Below are 17,109 nucleotides of genomic sequence, written 5' to 3' on the forward strand. Positions count from 1 at the left end.
CAATGAAAGAAAATTACTGCCAACACAGAATACTATATCTAGTGATAATTTGTTCAAGAAAAAGAATGAAATAAAGAAACTTTCAAGCAAAAAAGAAAAAATAAAAAAGTGTTTGCCATCAGAACTTCATTAACATATATTTCTGAGAGAAGAAAAAGTGACCCAGATGGAAGGTCTTTGATGAAAGAAGAAATGAAGAGTGAAGAACTACAGGGGAGGGAAGGAATGATCACTGGCTATATAAATAATAATAAAGTCTTGTGGAGTTAAATAAAATGAGAAAATTATGGCAATAATAGAATGTAATCCAAGAATTGAAGCATTATAGTCTTTTTTTATAGAAAAGGGTGAAATATTAATAAATTTTTAATTTGAATAAGTATGCATGCTGCACTTTTTAAAAGAGTAGAACTAGCATATATTACTTTGAAAATAGTAGAGGAAGAGGGGCGCCTGGGTGGCTCAGTCGATTAAGTGTGGACTTTGGCTCAGGTCATGATCTCATGGTTCATGAGTTCAAGCCCCACAACTCACAGCCTGGAGCCTGCTTTGGATTCTGTGTCTCCCTCTCTCTCTCTCTGCCCTTCCCCTGCTCTCTCTCTCTATCTCTCAAACATTAAAATAAATAAATAAAAAATAAATGTATAGAACTACAGGGAGAAATTACAAAATCCACAATCATAGATTTTAAGATATTTTCTCAGTATTTCTCACTATTATAAAACAGATCAAACAATCAGTAAATGTACATTTTCCTCAACACATGGTGATAGGACAATGGATATCTATAAAGAAAAAAATAATACACTTGGAGCTCTACTCACATTAGACACAAAAATCAATTCCAGGTAGAAAGACCTTAAGTGAAAAGTTAAGTTATAAAGTCTTTATGACCTCAGAAACAGGATTTTTTAAGCAATAGTACAAAAAGTACTAGTCATAAAAGATATAAGTGATAAATTTAACTACAACAAAAATAAGAAACTCTGTTCATCAAAAGACTCAATAAAGACAGAGACACGACATCCATAGAGGATAGTAGTAACACTATAACATTTCATTATTAATACCAAGGATATATAAAGAACTATGGGTCAAAGAGAAAAAAAAATGACAATAGAAAAGGGAGCAAAAGACTTAGGTAGGAACTTCAGAGGAGGAAATCCAAATGGTCAATAAATAGTAAAGTAGTATTCGTATTCAATCTCATTAATAATTAGGCACATGAAAATGAAACCACAAAAAAGAAGTAACTATATACCTTCCAAACTCTTGCAAAAAGTGAAAAGTTTGATAATAAGGGGTGTTGACAAATATGTGGAGTAGTGGAAACTCATGCATTTCCTGTGAAAATAAAATCCGTAGAACCGCTTTGGAAGTTTGGCATGACCTGATCCTATGACAGAGCAATTTCTGTCCTAAACTTTATCCTGAACTACTGCATAGGTGTACAAAGATATACAGACGATAATGTTCATGGCAGCATTGTTTGTAATAGCCAAAAATTCAAAACAACTCAATGATCACTAAAAGTGGAGAAGGTAAATAAATGATGGTATAGTCAGACAATGGAATACTAAGCAGTTACCTCCTTGCTAGAGGTAACCGCTATCCTGGGATTTGTGATAATCTTTTTCCTATTTTCCTTGTAGCTTATTATCTCCTATGCACTCTTCAATAATATAATTTAATTAGGGTTATTTGGAACTTTCCACAAACGAAATATGAGGTGGGACTTTTTTTTAGTCTTCTGTTATCATCATGTTTGTGAGATTCATATAGCTATATGTAAGCTTTCTCTCTCTTTCTCAGACACACACAGAAACACATGCACACTCAACATGGAAGAAAATAAAATTCTACTTTTTCCGAACAGAAAGCCCCACAAAAATACTCATATTACTTCAGACATTCAGGTAGTCCAAGTTCAGAGATTCAAACAGTCCATTTAATTAACGGACATGAACAACAAGCTATCTGGCATCTTGATTTCAGCTGCAAAGCCTGTGTCACCTTAACAAGTCACTTCTCTGGTTCAAAATACAGTCATATTTCAACTATGTATTAGTCATCTTATTTATGGTCTGTCTTCTCCACTAGAATACAAGTTCTAAGAGGACAGGGGCTTTGTTTTGTTTCCTACTGTATGTTCCACTACCCAGAACAGTAGTTCAGGTTCATAGTAGCCACTGGTTCAATATTTGTTATGAACAAGTAATGAAGTGTCTCCTAAAGCTGTCCTTTTAAAGTTATTTGTGCTACTATTTTATATTTATTCTCCCACATAGGCTGATGCCAGTTAGGCTTTTCATAATGGTGTGCACGCAAGTATTGGCCAGAATGCATCATAAAAATGACTTAAGAAGTGCTGTGCTCTCATATTTTAAAAGCCTGACAGCCTTTCAGATTTCCAACTTGCTTTCTGAGAGAGATAATGATGAGTTTGCAAGAAGGAGTAAGATAGTGTCACTTTTTAGTCACTTGGGTTATTTCAGTGATGTTTCTGTCAACAGTTGACCTCTACTGCTTAAGACAGCCAAGGATGGGTGGTACCTCTAGCCTTAGGTTCATAAAGAAGAAATAATATGGGGTAAGATTCACAACATTTTTCTAAGGGTAATTCTTTCAGATTTTATTTGCCACAAAGGCCTGCAAACTAACATGTTATTTTCCCTCTCACTACTACTTTTTTAAATGAGTAAAATATTTTAGAGGGGTTTTAGTACAGTTTCTACTTCTAAAAGACATTGATTCTATCCGCAGAATCACTGTAACTCTCGGTTTCTTTAGCCATAGATTCCTGTGTTGATTTCAGTGACATAAGAGAAAGTTCTCAGAGGACTGAGGTGGCATCTTTTAGAGCAGCTTAATGGAAAGGTCTGCACAGTTGTGCACAGGTGGGTACTTCAGGTTGAAGATAACTCAGGTTACAGGCCAATTCCAATCATTCCTGCGGCTTCCTAATGGTGGGATAGCTGAATTAAGGCAGCTACAAGAGTTTACAAAATCAAATGCTCCAACCAATGCGTCCAGCCAATCAAGTGATCCAACCAACACTTGAACTCTTAACTAACGCCCCCTAGGTCTTCTCAATCTTCCAGGGACTTGACAGAATTTCTGAGACATTTGTTTTTGACTCAGGATTAGGCAGCCCTATGTTCTCAAGTAAAAAGTAGCTCTGGGTATTTTTCTATGCCAAAATGATACCAATCCAAGGAGAGATCAGTACTGCCTTCCACTTAGGCCAAGACTAGTATCAGTGCAAGAGTGAGAAACATTTCTACATTGTCTCTGAAATTTGTATCTATTTCTTAATGTTCACTTTTCCCCCACTCTAAGATGTGTTTATCTATTTAGTAATATATATTTAGTCAAAACTCTTAAATTATGGTATTACCTGCTTAATAAACAAAAATTTCCCATGCATGTTCTAAATCATGGAAGTTTTACAACAAAATATAACCAGTGTTACTGCACATGAAGAAATAAAAAGCTCTTAATGGATTTAAAAGACAACTCAGGGTGCTGGGGTGACTTAGTTTGTTAACCAGCCTGCTCCTTTTTTTTTTTTTAACTCAAGTTAGTTACCATACAGTGTAGTCTTAGCTTCAGAAGTAGAACCTAGTGATTCATCTCTTTCTTATGACACCCAGTGCTCATCCTGAAAAGTGCACCCCTCAATGCCCATCACCCATTTATCCCATCCCCTTACCTACCTCCCCTCCAGCAACCCTCAGTTTGTTCTCTGTATTTAAGATTCGCTTATGGTTTGCCTCCTCCTCTGTTTTTATCTTATTTTTCCTTTCCTTCTCCTATTTTCATCTGTTGAGTTTCTCAAATTCCATGTATGAGTAAAATCAGATGACTTCTGTTTTTCTCTGACTGACTTATTTTGCTTAGCATAATACCTCTGCTTCCATCCACATTATTGCAAATAAGGGGCAGATGCTTGATTTCAGCTCAGGTCATGATCTCACAGTTTGTGGGTTTGAGCCCCATGTCAGGCTCTGTGCTGACAGCCCAGAATGGATGAGGAGAACACATGCTGGGATGAGCACTGGGTGTTGTTTATAAGCAATGAATCATGGGAATCTACCCCCAGAACCATAGATAGATAAATAAACAAAAAAAGTATCACATTTTTGTGAATTTTAAAAAGTATGATGATTATTATTACTGTTTTACAATAAATAGATAAATGTGTAAAATGTTTGTCACATCCTAGGCTTTCAATGAAAAATTTCCCTTCTCCTTCCTATTTTCCTAAGAAGCCAACTAAATTTTAATCCCCACGCCCATGCCACCCACTCTATATTCTTTTATCTTACTAGTGAGAATTTAGAAAAAGAGAAGGGATAACCTTTAATCTTCCTTTCTTGACTTTGGCTTCTGGTGCTTTTCTGGCCTCCAAAATGACCACTTTTGGGCTTTTCTGACCCACCCAAATGGGCCTTCACACACCCCATCTCCAACAGTTCTTGAACTTAGAGACTTAGGCAATCTGTGATGCTGTTCAGTGACGGAGAGACCTTAAAATACAAACATGTCCTGACCAGAGTTGATTTTAACCTCCGAACAGTTTTCTCTGCATATCAAACAGAACTGATTTTATTTCACTGATCAGTTAACCCTGTGAAGCACGACCAGAGACACAAAGATGAGAAAGAAACAAATCCTTTAGGAAGAGAATTGCAGTGTAGAAGTGGGAATGCACACACACACACACACACACACACACACACACACAGTAACACAGGAAGAACTGAGTGCTTTGAAGAGGAGTATAACAAATAAGAGGAAAGGACAGTTCACATTTGGCTGAGGAAACCAGGAAAGCCTTTAAATTAAGAAGGTGGCATTTGAGCCGGACTTTGAAAGTTGAGTGAGAGACTGGGTGAAGGAAGGAAAATTTGGTATGGGGAAATTCAGTGTGTCAAGGAAATAGTGAATCACACGAGAGGAAAATGTATAAATATGGTTATAACTAGCTAAAGTTAATGACACATTCACATCAGCTAGTTTTACCGTATTGATTTGAATTTAACCTTTCTCTCAAATCTCATTAGAGAAACCAACAAGCATGATGGCTTCCAGAAAACCTGTTCCAAAACTAGAAATGCTGAACAATAATTTGCCTTTAAAATTTAATGTGGTTTGGGGCGCCTGGGTGGCGCAGTCGGTTGGGCGTCCGACTTCAGCCAGGTCTCGATCTCGCGGTCCGTGAGTTCGAGCCCCGCGTCAGGCTCTGGGCTGATGGCTCAGAGCCTGGAGCCTGTTTCCAATTCTGTGTCTCCTTCTCTCTCTGCCCATCCCCCATTCATGCTCTGTCTCTCTCTGTCCCAAAAATGAATAAACGTTGAAAAAAAAAATTTTAAATTTAATGTGGCTTTTGCACTACTCTTTTTCCAGTCCTGTGCTTCTTCAGTGTCATTTAAAAAAAAATTCCATGCTTTTTCTTAGGAAAGCTTTTTACTCTATAAGCTACTTTGTATCATAATAGAAACTGTACCTGATTCATAGTTTAAGTACTTAGCAAACATATGAAGAATAGAACAGAAAATAGACAAGGTTGAGCAGTCAAGTTTCTTTAGCACATATTTTAGGGGAAAAAAATGTTTGAAACAATATAAATCAAGATGCAGTGAATATGTTAAGCACAAGGGGGATGTTATGATTACAGAAGCTTGGTTAGCATGCATGCCATATTTGATATATTTAAATTGTTAGTAGTTGTGCTAATACTAAACTTTATATATTTTAGACCCAGTTTAATATGTGCATTATATGAGGGGTGCCTGGGTGACTCAGTAGGTTAAGCATCTGACTCTTGATTTCCAAAGCTCAGGTCATGATCTCACCATTCTTGAGTTCGAGACCTGGATCAGGCTCCACGCTATCAGTGCAGAGCCTGCTTGGGATTCTCTCTCTCTCTCTCTCTCTCTCTCTCTCTCTCTCTCAACAGATAAACTTAAACAAATGTGTTCATTATATGAAAAGCCAACTTTTTGCATTGCATTTTTACATCATGTTCCCTATGCTTAGGAAATATATTAGTTTGTATTTTCTCAAAAGAGCATTTAGCTATGTTTATAAAAGTTTAACAAACAACTAACAATTTGTTGTCAATATTTATTCAGGCTGGTATCGCATCACTAAGCCAGGCATTGGAATAAAATGTCAGTATTATCAAGAAATTTTGCTTTAGGGGCACTCTGGTGGCTCAGTCGGTTAAGCGTCTGACTTCGGCTAAGCGTCTGACTTCGGCTCAGGTCATGATCTCATGGTTCGTGGGTTTGAGTCCCGCGTTGGGCTCTGTGCTGACAGCTCAGAGCCTGGAGCCTGCTTCTGATTCTGTGTCTCCCTCTCTCTATCCCCCTCCCTCCCCTTCTCATGCTATCTCTCTCTGTCTCTCAAAAATAAATAAATGTAAAAAAAAAAACATTTAAAAAAAGAAATTTTGCTTTAACCAGAATTATTTGACAGAGTAACCAATCAAGAAAAATAAAAAGTCCCTGGCTAAGTATCACATTTAACAAGACCATCTGACCAATCAAGGACAAGGTCCTTGTCACAATCACTGACTTGAGTAATTACTTGTTCTGAAGATCCCAATGGGCTCTGGCATAGGTGGCATAAACACAGGGGGTTTTTCTGTTTTGTTTTTTTTTTTTTTTTTGGAAGATATGTTTGTAAAGTCTGCTTTAAGTGGGTACCTTGATATAACAATAAAATCAGTCTTGGCTCTCCCTCTCTCTTTCACGTTGTACACATACACAACACTCCACAAATTCAGAGCAAATGCTCAAAATCAAGCATTGGTGTCCTGAAAATGTATTCCCAAAGATGTCTGTTATTGTCAAAGGGAATTCTGCTCCCTGAGGCATATGCAACTATGAGAAAGTTCTGTATGTTTACTGCTTAGACACTCTGCTGCAATCTATTTCAGAACACAAAGGTTTCTGTATGGAACATTAAGTACTAACCAGTTAAATGCACATTAAAATTTGTCAGCAATACTAACCTACAGTCCAATGGAGATTTGCCTCGCTGGCACACATCTTTCATATTCTTATGGTTTTATGCAAGACATCCAAAGAAAGCAAAAGTAATTCCTTCCCTTATTACTACTTACATACTTCAGTATAAAACAAATAATCTGTTAAGCATCATATCAGAAATATTTTTAAACAATGTTACTTTTTGTATTTTTGGTTTTAAGGATGATTGAAACTTTTAGGAATTCCTAAAACAAAGAGAAGAAAGAACTGGGGTGGAATAATTACTTGTTCTTTTCAATGCAATGATTACAATTGAGATGATAACAGTGATTCACAGAAAGAATCTGCCATGATAGAACTTTCTATTTTGAGAATGTATCATTATTTCATTTTCTAAGACAATTTAAATCAATCTCCAAACAGAGGTTGATTTTCAATTTTGTAATAATAATTTCAGCACACAAATTATTACTTAAAATCAAAATCAAAATTTATTCATTCTTTATTCACATTTCCAATTAAATGCCATTCTGTTGTTTCATCAATACAAAAAACAAATAGCTTTCTTTGTCAATAACTGAAGAAGTTAGCTAAGCTTATGAAGAAAGGAAAGATAAAACTTCACCAGAGGATTGAAAAATAAAAGTGGACCAGGTTAACCAAATACCAGGTTTTAAAGTTTCCTGTTTCTTTGTCATGTTACTACTTTCAGCTCATAGCTGCAAGCCCCAATCATACTTTCCCATGTAAACTATCCAGTTTTCTCAGCAAGCACTGAGCAAAGAAACTATTAATGTTTAAAAGTGAAATTGAGGGGGGCCTGGGTGGCTCATTCTGTTAAGCATCTGACTTTGGCTCAGATCATGATCTTGCAGTCCATGAGTTCGTGTCCTACATCTGGCTCTCTGGTGAGCGCTCTGAGCCTGGAGCCTAGGAGCCCACTTGGAATTCTGTGTCTCCCTGTCTCTCTGCCCTTCCCCCGCTCATACTCTGTCTCTGTCTCTCTGTCTGTCTCTCTCTCTCTCTCAAAAATAAATAAACAGTAAAAAAAATCTTTTCCACTAAGGATGGTCCAGAAATTATATTTGTAAACACTCCACCCTCTGGCTTTAAAAGTCAGACCTAGTAACCTCGCAAAGAATGTCCAGTTCCTAAAACTAACAGTATAGACTTTCCTTTAGTTCTAGGAGGAAAGAATTTCTGGGCTCCTCATATTCGTAGCTCCTAACTTCTACCTATACCTATCCACAACTGAAATAACTATTTTAGGAGGGAGACTATCACTTTAGTGACTTGTTTATTGGAATTATTTTATGTAAAACAATTCCACTCTTTATAATTCTTTTCATCCCTCCAACTCTTGGAATTGACTCAGGCAGGATGTTGATCAGAATGTTCCCAAGCATTGTTTCGTATTGCAAAGATGGCCAAGGGTGTGTTTATATAAATACCGAAAGGTGACCTCTTCCATGCAATTTATGTAGAATAAGTATTCTTGACCTCTTGCCCTTGTACTAAAGTGTTCTCTTCCCACTCTAGCCTATAAAAGCACACCAAACTGTGTGATAAATATGTAGCTATAAAAGTAGACAGAAATAAATGAATGGGCACTCTTGTTAATGTGTATCATGGATCTCTGATTGTAAACATAAGGTAGGGATCTGGACCCATTTTGCATAATAAGGCATCCTTGTTATCTGGTTACAAAAGCAAGGGGATATTTGTTAACATTTTTAAGCTTTTAGGGGAAATTTAAGAATATTTGAAAGTCTAGGTACAACCAAAAACCACAAATTAAAAGTATAAACACAAAAAAGCATCATGTTGAAAGAGCCCAGGTTCTAAGATCGGAGCCTAATCCTGGCCCAGCACAAACAATCTGAGGTATCTGGGGCATGTTCTTTAACCTTTCTAAACTCGGTCTCTTAACCTGAAAACAGAGGGATTGAAGATGATCCCTAAATTTCTTCAGGCTCTAAAACTATTGGCATATGTTAGGTCCTGCATAAATGCTTGTTGAATAAAAATGCCTATAACTGCCAAAGATCAAGAAATAGTGAATTCAGGATACAGCCTACCCAGACTTTCCTGTTCTAAAGTGGAGAGAGTGGAGTACCAGGAAGCTTCAGAGTTGGTCTCATAGGCTTCAGAGAAGGGACAGAAGCAATAAAGTTTGAAGCAGAAACCCAAGCAGCCTTAGTAGAGACTATTACATATAGGTTGTATTCAGAACATTCAAGGGACATTCACAGGTGTATCTTGGTTTCCTGCAGATATCAAACAGGAACTGAGTAGCACCCAAAAGCTGTGATACAATTGTGAATGGGATCAGTTTCTTTATTTGTCTTTGTGTTGCTTCATTATTAGTGTATAAGAATGCAACTGATTTCTGTACATTAATTTTGTATCCTGAGACTTTGCTGAATTCATGTATCAGTGCTAGCAGACTTTTGGTGGAGTCTATCTGCGAAAAGTGAAAGCTTGACTTCATCTTTGTCAATTTTGATGCCTTTGATTTCCTTTTGTTGTCTGATTGCTGATGCCAGAACTTCCAACACTATGTTAAACAACAGCGGTGAGAGTGGACATCCCTGTTGTATTCCTGATCTCAGGGGGAAAGCTCTCAGTTTTTACCCATTGAGGATGATATTAGCTGTGGGCTTTTCATAAATGGCTTTTATAACATTTAAATATGTTCCTTCTATCCCGACTTTCTCAAGGGTTTTTATTAAGGAAGGGTGCTGGATTTTGACAAATGCTTTTTCTGCATCGTTTGACAGGATCAGATGCTTATGAAGGAAATTGAAGAAGAGACAAAGAAATGGAAAAACATTCTGTGCTCATGGATTGGAAGAATAAATATTGTTAAAATGTCAATACTACCCAAAGCTATCTACACATTCAATGCAATCCCAATCAAAATTGCACCAGCATTCTTCTCGAAGCTAGAACAAGCAATCCTCAAATTTGTATGGAACCACAAAAGACCCCGAATAGCCAAAGTAATTTTGAAGAAGACCAAAGTGGGAGGCATCACAATCCCAGACTACTACAAAGCTGTAATCATCAAGACAGGATGGTATTGGCACAGAAACAGACACATAGACCAATGGAATAGAATAGAGACTCCAGAATCGGACCCACAAAAGTATGGCCAACTAATCTTTGATGAAGTAGGAAAGAATATCCAAAGAAAAAAAGACAGTCTCTTTAACAAAGGGTGCTGGGAGAACTGGACAGCAACATGCAGAAGAATGAAACTAGACCACTTTCTTACACCATTCACAAAAATAAACTCAAAATGGATAAAGGACCTGAATGTGAGACAGGAAACCATCAAAACCCTAGAGGAGAAAGCAGGAAAAGACCTCTCTGACCTCAGTCGCAGCAATTTCTTACTTGACACATCCCCAAAGGCAAGGGAATTAAAAGCAAAAATGAACTATTGGGACCTCATGAAGATAAAAAGCTTCTGCACTGCAAAGGAAACAATCAACAAAACAGAAAGGCAACTGATGGAATGGGAAAAGATATTTGCAAATGACATATCAGACAAAGGGCTAGTATCCAAAATCTATAAAGAAGTCACCAAACTCCACACCTGAAAAACAAATAATCCAGTGAAGAAATGGGCAGAAAACATGAACAGACACTTCTCTAAAGAAGACATCCAGATGGCCAACAGGCACATGAAAAGATGCTCAACGTCACTCCTCATCAGGGAAGTACAAATCAAAACCACACTGATATATCACCTCATGCCAGTCACAGTGGCTAAAATGAACAAGTCAGAAGACTATAGATGCTGGAGAGGATGTGGAGAAACGGGAACCCTCTCGCACTGTTGGTGGGAATGCAAACTGATGCAGCCACTCTGGAAAACAGTGTGGAGGTTCCTCAAAAAATTAAAAATAGATCTACCCTATGACCCAGCAGTAGCACTGCTAGGAATTTACCCAAGGGATACAGGAGTGCTGATGCATAGGGGCACTTGTACCCCAATGTTTATAGCAGCACTTTCAACAATAGCCAAATTATGGCTATTCTTATGGAAAAAGCCTAAATGTCCATCACCTGATGAATGGATAAAGAAGTTGTGCTTTATGTATACAATGGAATACTACTTGGCAAGGAGAAAGAATGAAATATGGCCTTTTGTAGCAACGTGGATGGAACTGGAGAGTGTTATGCTAAGTGAAATAAGTCATACAGAGAAAGACAGATACCAGATGTTTTCACTCTTATGTGGATCCTGAGAAATTTAACAGAAGACCATGGGGGAGGGAAAGAGAAAAAAAGTTAGAGAGGGAGGGAGGCAAACCATAAGAGACTCTTAGAAACTGAGAGTAAACTGAGGGTTGATGGGGGGTAGGAGGGAGGGGAAAGTGGGTGATGGGCATCGAAAAAGGCACCTGTTGGGATGAGCACTGGGTGTTGTATGGAAACCAATTTGACAATGAATTTCATATTAAAAAAGAAAGCTGTGATACAGAATCAGAGTGGGAATGAGGTAGGCTAGTGAGAGGAATCAGTGCTTTCAGAGACAGGGAAAAGCAGGAATGGAAGGGAAAATGTAATTTCCCTGTTTAAGGAACAAGAAACTGAGAATTTAATAAATTTCATCTGAATATAGTTTGTGGCCACCAACTCCTTAGTAATATGACCATTTTTGTTGGCTCTATGAAATACCATGCATGTGCTACAGGGAAGAATTACACTAACAGGCATGTTAGGAAAAAGAAATGAGTGGGATTGGATCTGTGGTCTCAGTCTGATATGGAGAAATCACTTCATTTTTCTGTTGCAAACAAGTGGAAAAGCCAAACCCAGTTTATCAAATCCCTTAAACTTCATCTCCATCTATCTATGGGCTGTGAGGATATGTAAATGAGAAATTACAGGCTCACCCCATTTCCTAAGGCAAGGAACCAAAAGTTTGTTTTTCATTAAGAAAAGTCTTTTTAAAAATAGACAACTTCATGCAGTTTGTCAGATCTTTATTGCACTTGCTTGAGCAAGTTACATAATCTCTCCTATGCCTGTTTCATCATCTGTAAAATGGGAAAATAGAACCAACATCAAAGAGTCATTGGGTAGATTGAGTAAATTAGCATATGTAAGGCAATTTAGAATAGTTTCCAACAAATAGTAAGTGCTATATACACAACTATTTTAGTATTGTTTTTGTTAATAAAAGACCAGGAGAGCGGCTTTCCTAATTCTCGAGAAAATTCAAAAATAAAAAACATTTGGGAAATAAAATGAATCCCACTCCAGAATAGCCAACTTTATCTGTTTTTAATAATTTTGAAGAGTAGGCAGGCAAAATCCAAACCATTTCAAGAATTAATAATGAGAGATAATACACATTGCAGCTACTTAATGCAATCTATCAAAAACTAAAATGAAGGGTGTCCTATTTAACAGCCTAAGGAGACCATATATTTTAATCAGTTTCTTCTTCTAAAGACCCTTGTTCACACAGATGTGGAATAATTGATTGCAATATTTTGTGCCAAGAGGCAGTCAATAGTATGGAGAAAGAGAAAGACAGCTTGGATTGCCAGGGGAAATAAAAGCTCCAAGGTAAGGAAAGAGCTCTTTCCTGGGGAATCAGAAGTCAGCCTTACATAACATGTTTTGCCTAAAAAAGAAATGTGCCCTTTTCCCTTAAATTTACATATGCTCCTCTCAAGATGTCTCTAGGCTCTCTGGAATTTCTATGTGGAGTCAAACCTGTTTTAGCAATAATTTGCAATTGTAACAGCTCTAGCTAACACTGATATTCTAAGAGAAAAAATAAGAGCAATTAAGATTATCGTAGAATATTTTAATCCTGGCATTTTGACCCTAAGGACACTTAAGACAAAATGCAACTTGACCCAAGTAAAATTAGATCAAGTAGAAATAATTATGTCAAAATAAAACTAGCAATGCTAAGCATATATATAGTGAAACATTTTTTCTTTTTTAATAAAAGAAGTTGAATCACATATTATTAACAATAATAAACACTGCAAAAATTGACCTTAGAAGAAATTAAACTTTTAGAGAAATAGTTAACAGAAAATAGAATTGACACTAACTAAAACTTCTCATGGTAAAAATTTATTGACCAAAAATTGATAGAGGAATCATATCATCCTGTAAAATCCACAAAAATATGTCATGAAGTTGATGAATCTTAATGTAAAATAAAACAATCAATGAATCAAATATTTATTTTAAAATTGACACAAAACATGGTAGTCTAATTAAAATAAGCTTAGTAGAATAAAAAAGGATAAAACCATAAATAGTTTAACACTGCTATTCAAAAATTAGGAAACAAAATTAACTAATAGAAGGTATTTTCCCCCACCAAATAAAAGAACAGTTTACTGACCCAAATTCATTAATGTTGGCATAAATCTGATTTAAATGTTAGTGTACAGAAATAGTCAAAATATCCTCGGGTTTAAATTGGGTCAAATTGTCAGATGCAAATTGTGGGGGTCAAAAAAGTAAGGTCAAAATAGCCAATAACCAAAATTGTGCACTGTCCATTGGATTAATATAATATTTGCTCTTGTGACTCCTACATTTATATACTAAGTAATCTAAAACTGACCAAAATGGTACATTAAATAAAGTGTGATTAGAGGAAAAAAGTAATATTAACTCATCATAATTGTGATGATATATAATTGTGCTCTGATAATTAAAAAAAAATTTTTAATGTTTTTATTTTTGAGAGAGAGAGAGAGAACGAGAGGCGAGGGCAGAGAGAGAGAGAGGGAGACACAGAATCTGAAGCAAGCTCCAGGCTCTGAGCTGTTGGCACAGATCCCAACGCGGGGCTTGAACTCATGAGCTGTGAGACTATGACCTAAGCTGAAGTCGGACACTCACCCAACTGAATCACCGGCCGTCCCAATGTGTTCTGAAAATTTAAAAAGCAGTTGGTTATTTGCTCAGTTCACTACTTGATTTTGAGAATATAAGAGTAGTTATAAACAGATTCTTCTGTGGAGAATGGACTTGTTAAAGAAAGCATAACTATGTTTAGGGCAATTGCTAAAGTATGAAAACCAGTGAGGAGGCTATTGTAAATATCAAAATTACAAAGGACAGTTGTTTGAATGAAGTAATACAGTGGAAATGGTCAGACTAGAGGATTAGGGATGAAAAGATAGGTAGACTGGGTTTAGTGGGACCTGAAGCTGAATAAACCAGTCTGGAGCAAGATAGAGCAAAAAAGGCCAGCGATATAAATTTAGGAGGTGGCAGCATGCTTATGGTCTTTAAAAACCATAAGAGACTCTTAAATACAGAGAACAAACTGAGGGTTGCTGGAGGGGAAATGTCTTGGGGAAGGGCATTAAGGAGGGCACTTGTTGGGATGAGCACTGGGTATTATACGTAAGTGGTGAATCACTGTGTTCTACTCCTGAAGCCAATATTCTAGTATATGTTAACTAACTTGGATATAAATAAAAATAAAAACAAGTAAAACAAACAAACAAAACTGAGATGAGATGAAATCACCTAGGATAACGTAAAAAGAGAAAATGCATACTGGGGATTCCCCAACATTTGGACTCTAAATCTTAGAGATTGGGCAGAGGAAGAGGAGACGTCAGAGAGAAAGGAGGAAAACCAGAAGACCAGAAAGTGTGGTATCATGGAAGCAAAAGAAGAAAATATTGCAAAAAAGAAAATGGCTACATGTGTCAAATGTTCCTGATGGAGAATAAGGTGAGAAAGAAAATAATTCTCCATGGGAGGAGCAAGATAGACATTTTCGGAAATGTAGATAAAGTGTTTCCTGAAGTAGTTCAGATACAATTCCAGTTGGTGTGGGGTAATGAAAGGATGAGAGGGAAGAAAGTGGAGTCAGTGCCTAAAGACAACTCTAATGAGGAGTTTCCTATGGGAAAAAGTAAAGAAATGGAGTGGTAGGTGGAGAATGATAGGAAAGTCAATGGAGGCTTTACCAATTTTTTCAAGGGGTTGATATTTAGGCATGTTTATACAATGGTGGGAATAGTGCAGGAGAGAGAGGGGACAATTTCATAGCAAGGTCCTTGTGGAGGTACCAGCCTAGAGGAGACAAGGAGTCCCCTTCCTTGTAAGAGCAGAGGAGGTAGAATACATGGAATAAAGTCACCAGCTTTGCTGGGCCTCAGCTTCTTTGGAATAGGAGGCTGTCGAAGCATGTTTTCCATGGTCTACCCTCAACTGTACTCCAATTCTCCCAAGCTCACCTACATTATTAAACACAGTTAAGCTTTCATTAACATAAGGTTCTTGAAAAGACATCTAAATGTTGAGTAAATGGTTCAAAGAAATAAGACAAAAATGGCACCAAATTCACCTGCCATGCCTATTCACCCATTCAGCCCTAACTCCTGGGTATAACACTCTTAGGATCTGCAGGTGTTTCTTCTTTTTTTTTTTATTTATTTTTAATGTTTATTTATTTTTGAGACAGAGAGAGAGAGAGAGCATGAGCAGGGAAGGGGCAGAGAGACAGGGAGACACAGAATGGGAAGCAGGCTCCAGGCTCTGAGCTGTCAGCACAGAGCCTGACGCGGGGCTTGAACTCACGAACTGTGAGATCATGACCTGAGCCGAAGTTGGATGCTTAACTGACTGAGCCACCCAGGCGCCCCTGCAGGTATTTCTTCTAATATAAATGCATTTTCAGGGGATGCAAAACCAACAGTTCCTCCAATTTAGCAGCGAGTTCTCTTATATATATCTTCTCTAGGAGAATGGAAATAGCCTAAGATCTCAAGGCAATATTCTACATTGGAGGTTCTCCCTTTCCTTGAAAACTCTTTTTCATTCAAGCAGAAGCAGTGCTCTGTGGTCTATTATACCAGCTTATTATATCAGATTATATCAGAAGTGAAGCGCTTATTCTTCATTGGCTCATTTATCTCAAAAATCTTGTCAGAAAGATGACAATTTTATTATAGTCCTAATTATCCTCATTAAGACAAGGTTTATGAATGAAAATATAATATCATATTGAACAGTAAAACACAATTTTAAATCATGATATATCTTGAGTAAGAATAACTCACTGACTCCTGATAACCCAAAAAAGACTTGGCTTCTATGTTTTTCAAAAATAGGGGGAAAAATCTACTGGTATATCTTTCACCCCTAAGGTTAGAAAACCACAAATGGAAATTTATAAAATAGCTTCTACAAATGATTATATTACCTATCTTTCCACCTTATAGGATCCTATGTGATCAAATAAAATCTGTGTAAGGGAACTTTAAAGACTATAAAATGCTATATAAGTTTAAGCACAAACCCTAGATCTACCCAGGTACAATTAAAGTACACAAGCATCAATAAAGAGGCTTTGAGAACAGAGATAGGAAAGTGCAAATGTGATAACCTTTTCAGTTGAGGATTTGGGATCCAAGGAATGTTGGAAGTCACAGCACAGAAGTACTTGGATATCTCAGGGGCAATGAGAACACATAAAGGAAGAACAATTCTTTAAGTCTGTGCAGCTCAAACTTTTATTTGCAAATGAATCACTTGAGGATCTTGTTGACAATGCAGATTCTGATTCAGTAAAACTGGGGCGGGGCCTGATTCTGCATTTCTAACAAGCTCCCTGCTGTTGGTCCAGTCCACAGGCCAACTTTTAAATTTCTCTTTTTTTTTAATGTTTATTTATTTTGAGAAAGAGACAGAGTGCAAGCTGGGGAGGGGCAGAGAGAGAGAGGGAGACACAGAATCTGAAGCAGGCTCCAGGCTCTGAGCTGTCAGCACAGAGCATGAGGAGGGGCTCAAACTACAGACTGGGAGATCATGACCTGACCTGAAGTCCAACGTTCAACGGACTGAGCCACCCACGCACCCCTCCACAGACCACACTTTGAGTAGTAAGGCTCAACTATACGGGGCTAAGGTGTGAGCCAGGTGTCACAAAAAGAGGACTGGGTAAGATAGTGTCATGAAACAGCCAAGAGGCCTGACAATAGAGATCTTTATTATAAAGAGAGATTTAAATAAGACATATGTGTTAAGGTCATAAACTGAGATTCAAGGGTGGAAAGAAAGCAAGATGTATGGGATGACCTGGGGTAATGAAGCATCAGCA

The 17,109-nt window shown here is 37.3% G+C and overlaps 1 protein-coding gene across 7 annotated transcripts in view; it reads right to left on the reverse strand.

The window, feature by feature from the left end:
* Positions 1-17,109, reverse strand: part of SLC44A5 (solute carrier family 44 member 5) — a 374,891-nt gene that overhangs the window by 172,676 nt on the left and 185,106 nt on the right. Inside the window, exon 3 of one of the 7 annotated variants that reach the window (XM_045477882.1) lies at positions 13,890-13,920. The exons of the other annotated variants lie outside the window; for them this stretch is intronic. Coding sequence (XP_045333838.1) covers positions 13,890-13,920 — 31 coding nt within the window. The remainder of the gene's footprint in view (positions 1-13,889; positions 13,921-17,109) is intronic. 7 annotated transcript variants of the gene reach the window in all.

Source organism: Leopardus geoffroyi, chromosome C1 (genome assembly GCF_018350155.1).
Source record: "Leopardus geoffroyi isolate Oge1 chromosome C1, O.geoffroyi_Oge1_pat1.0, whole genome shotgun sequence".
NCBI classification, from domain to species: domain Eukaryota; kingdom Metazoa; phylum Chordata; class Mammalia; order Carnivora; family Felidae; genus Leopardus; species Leopardus geoffroyi.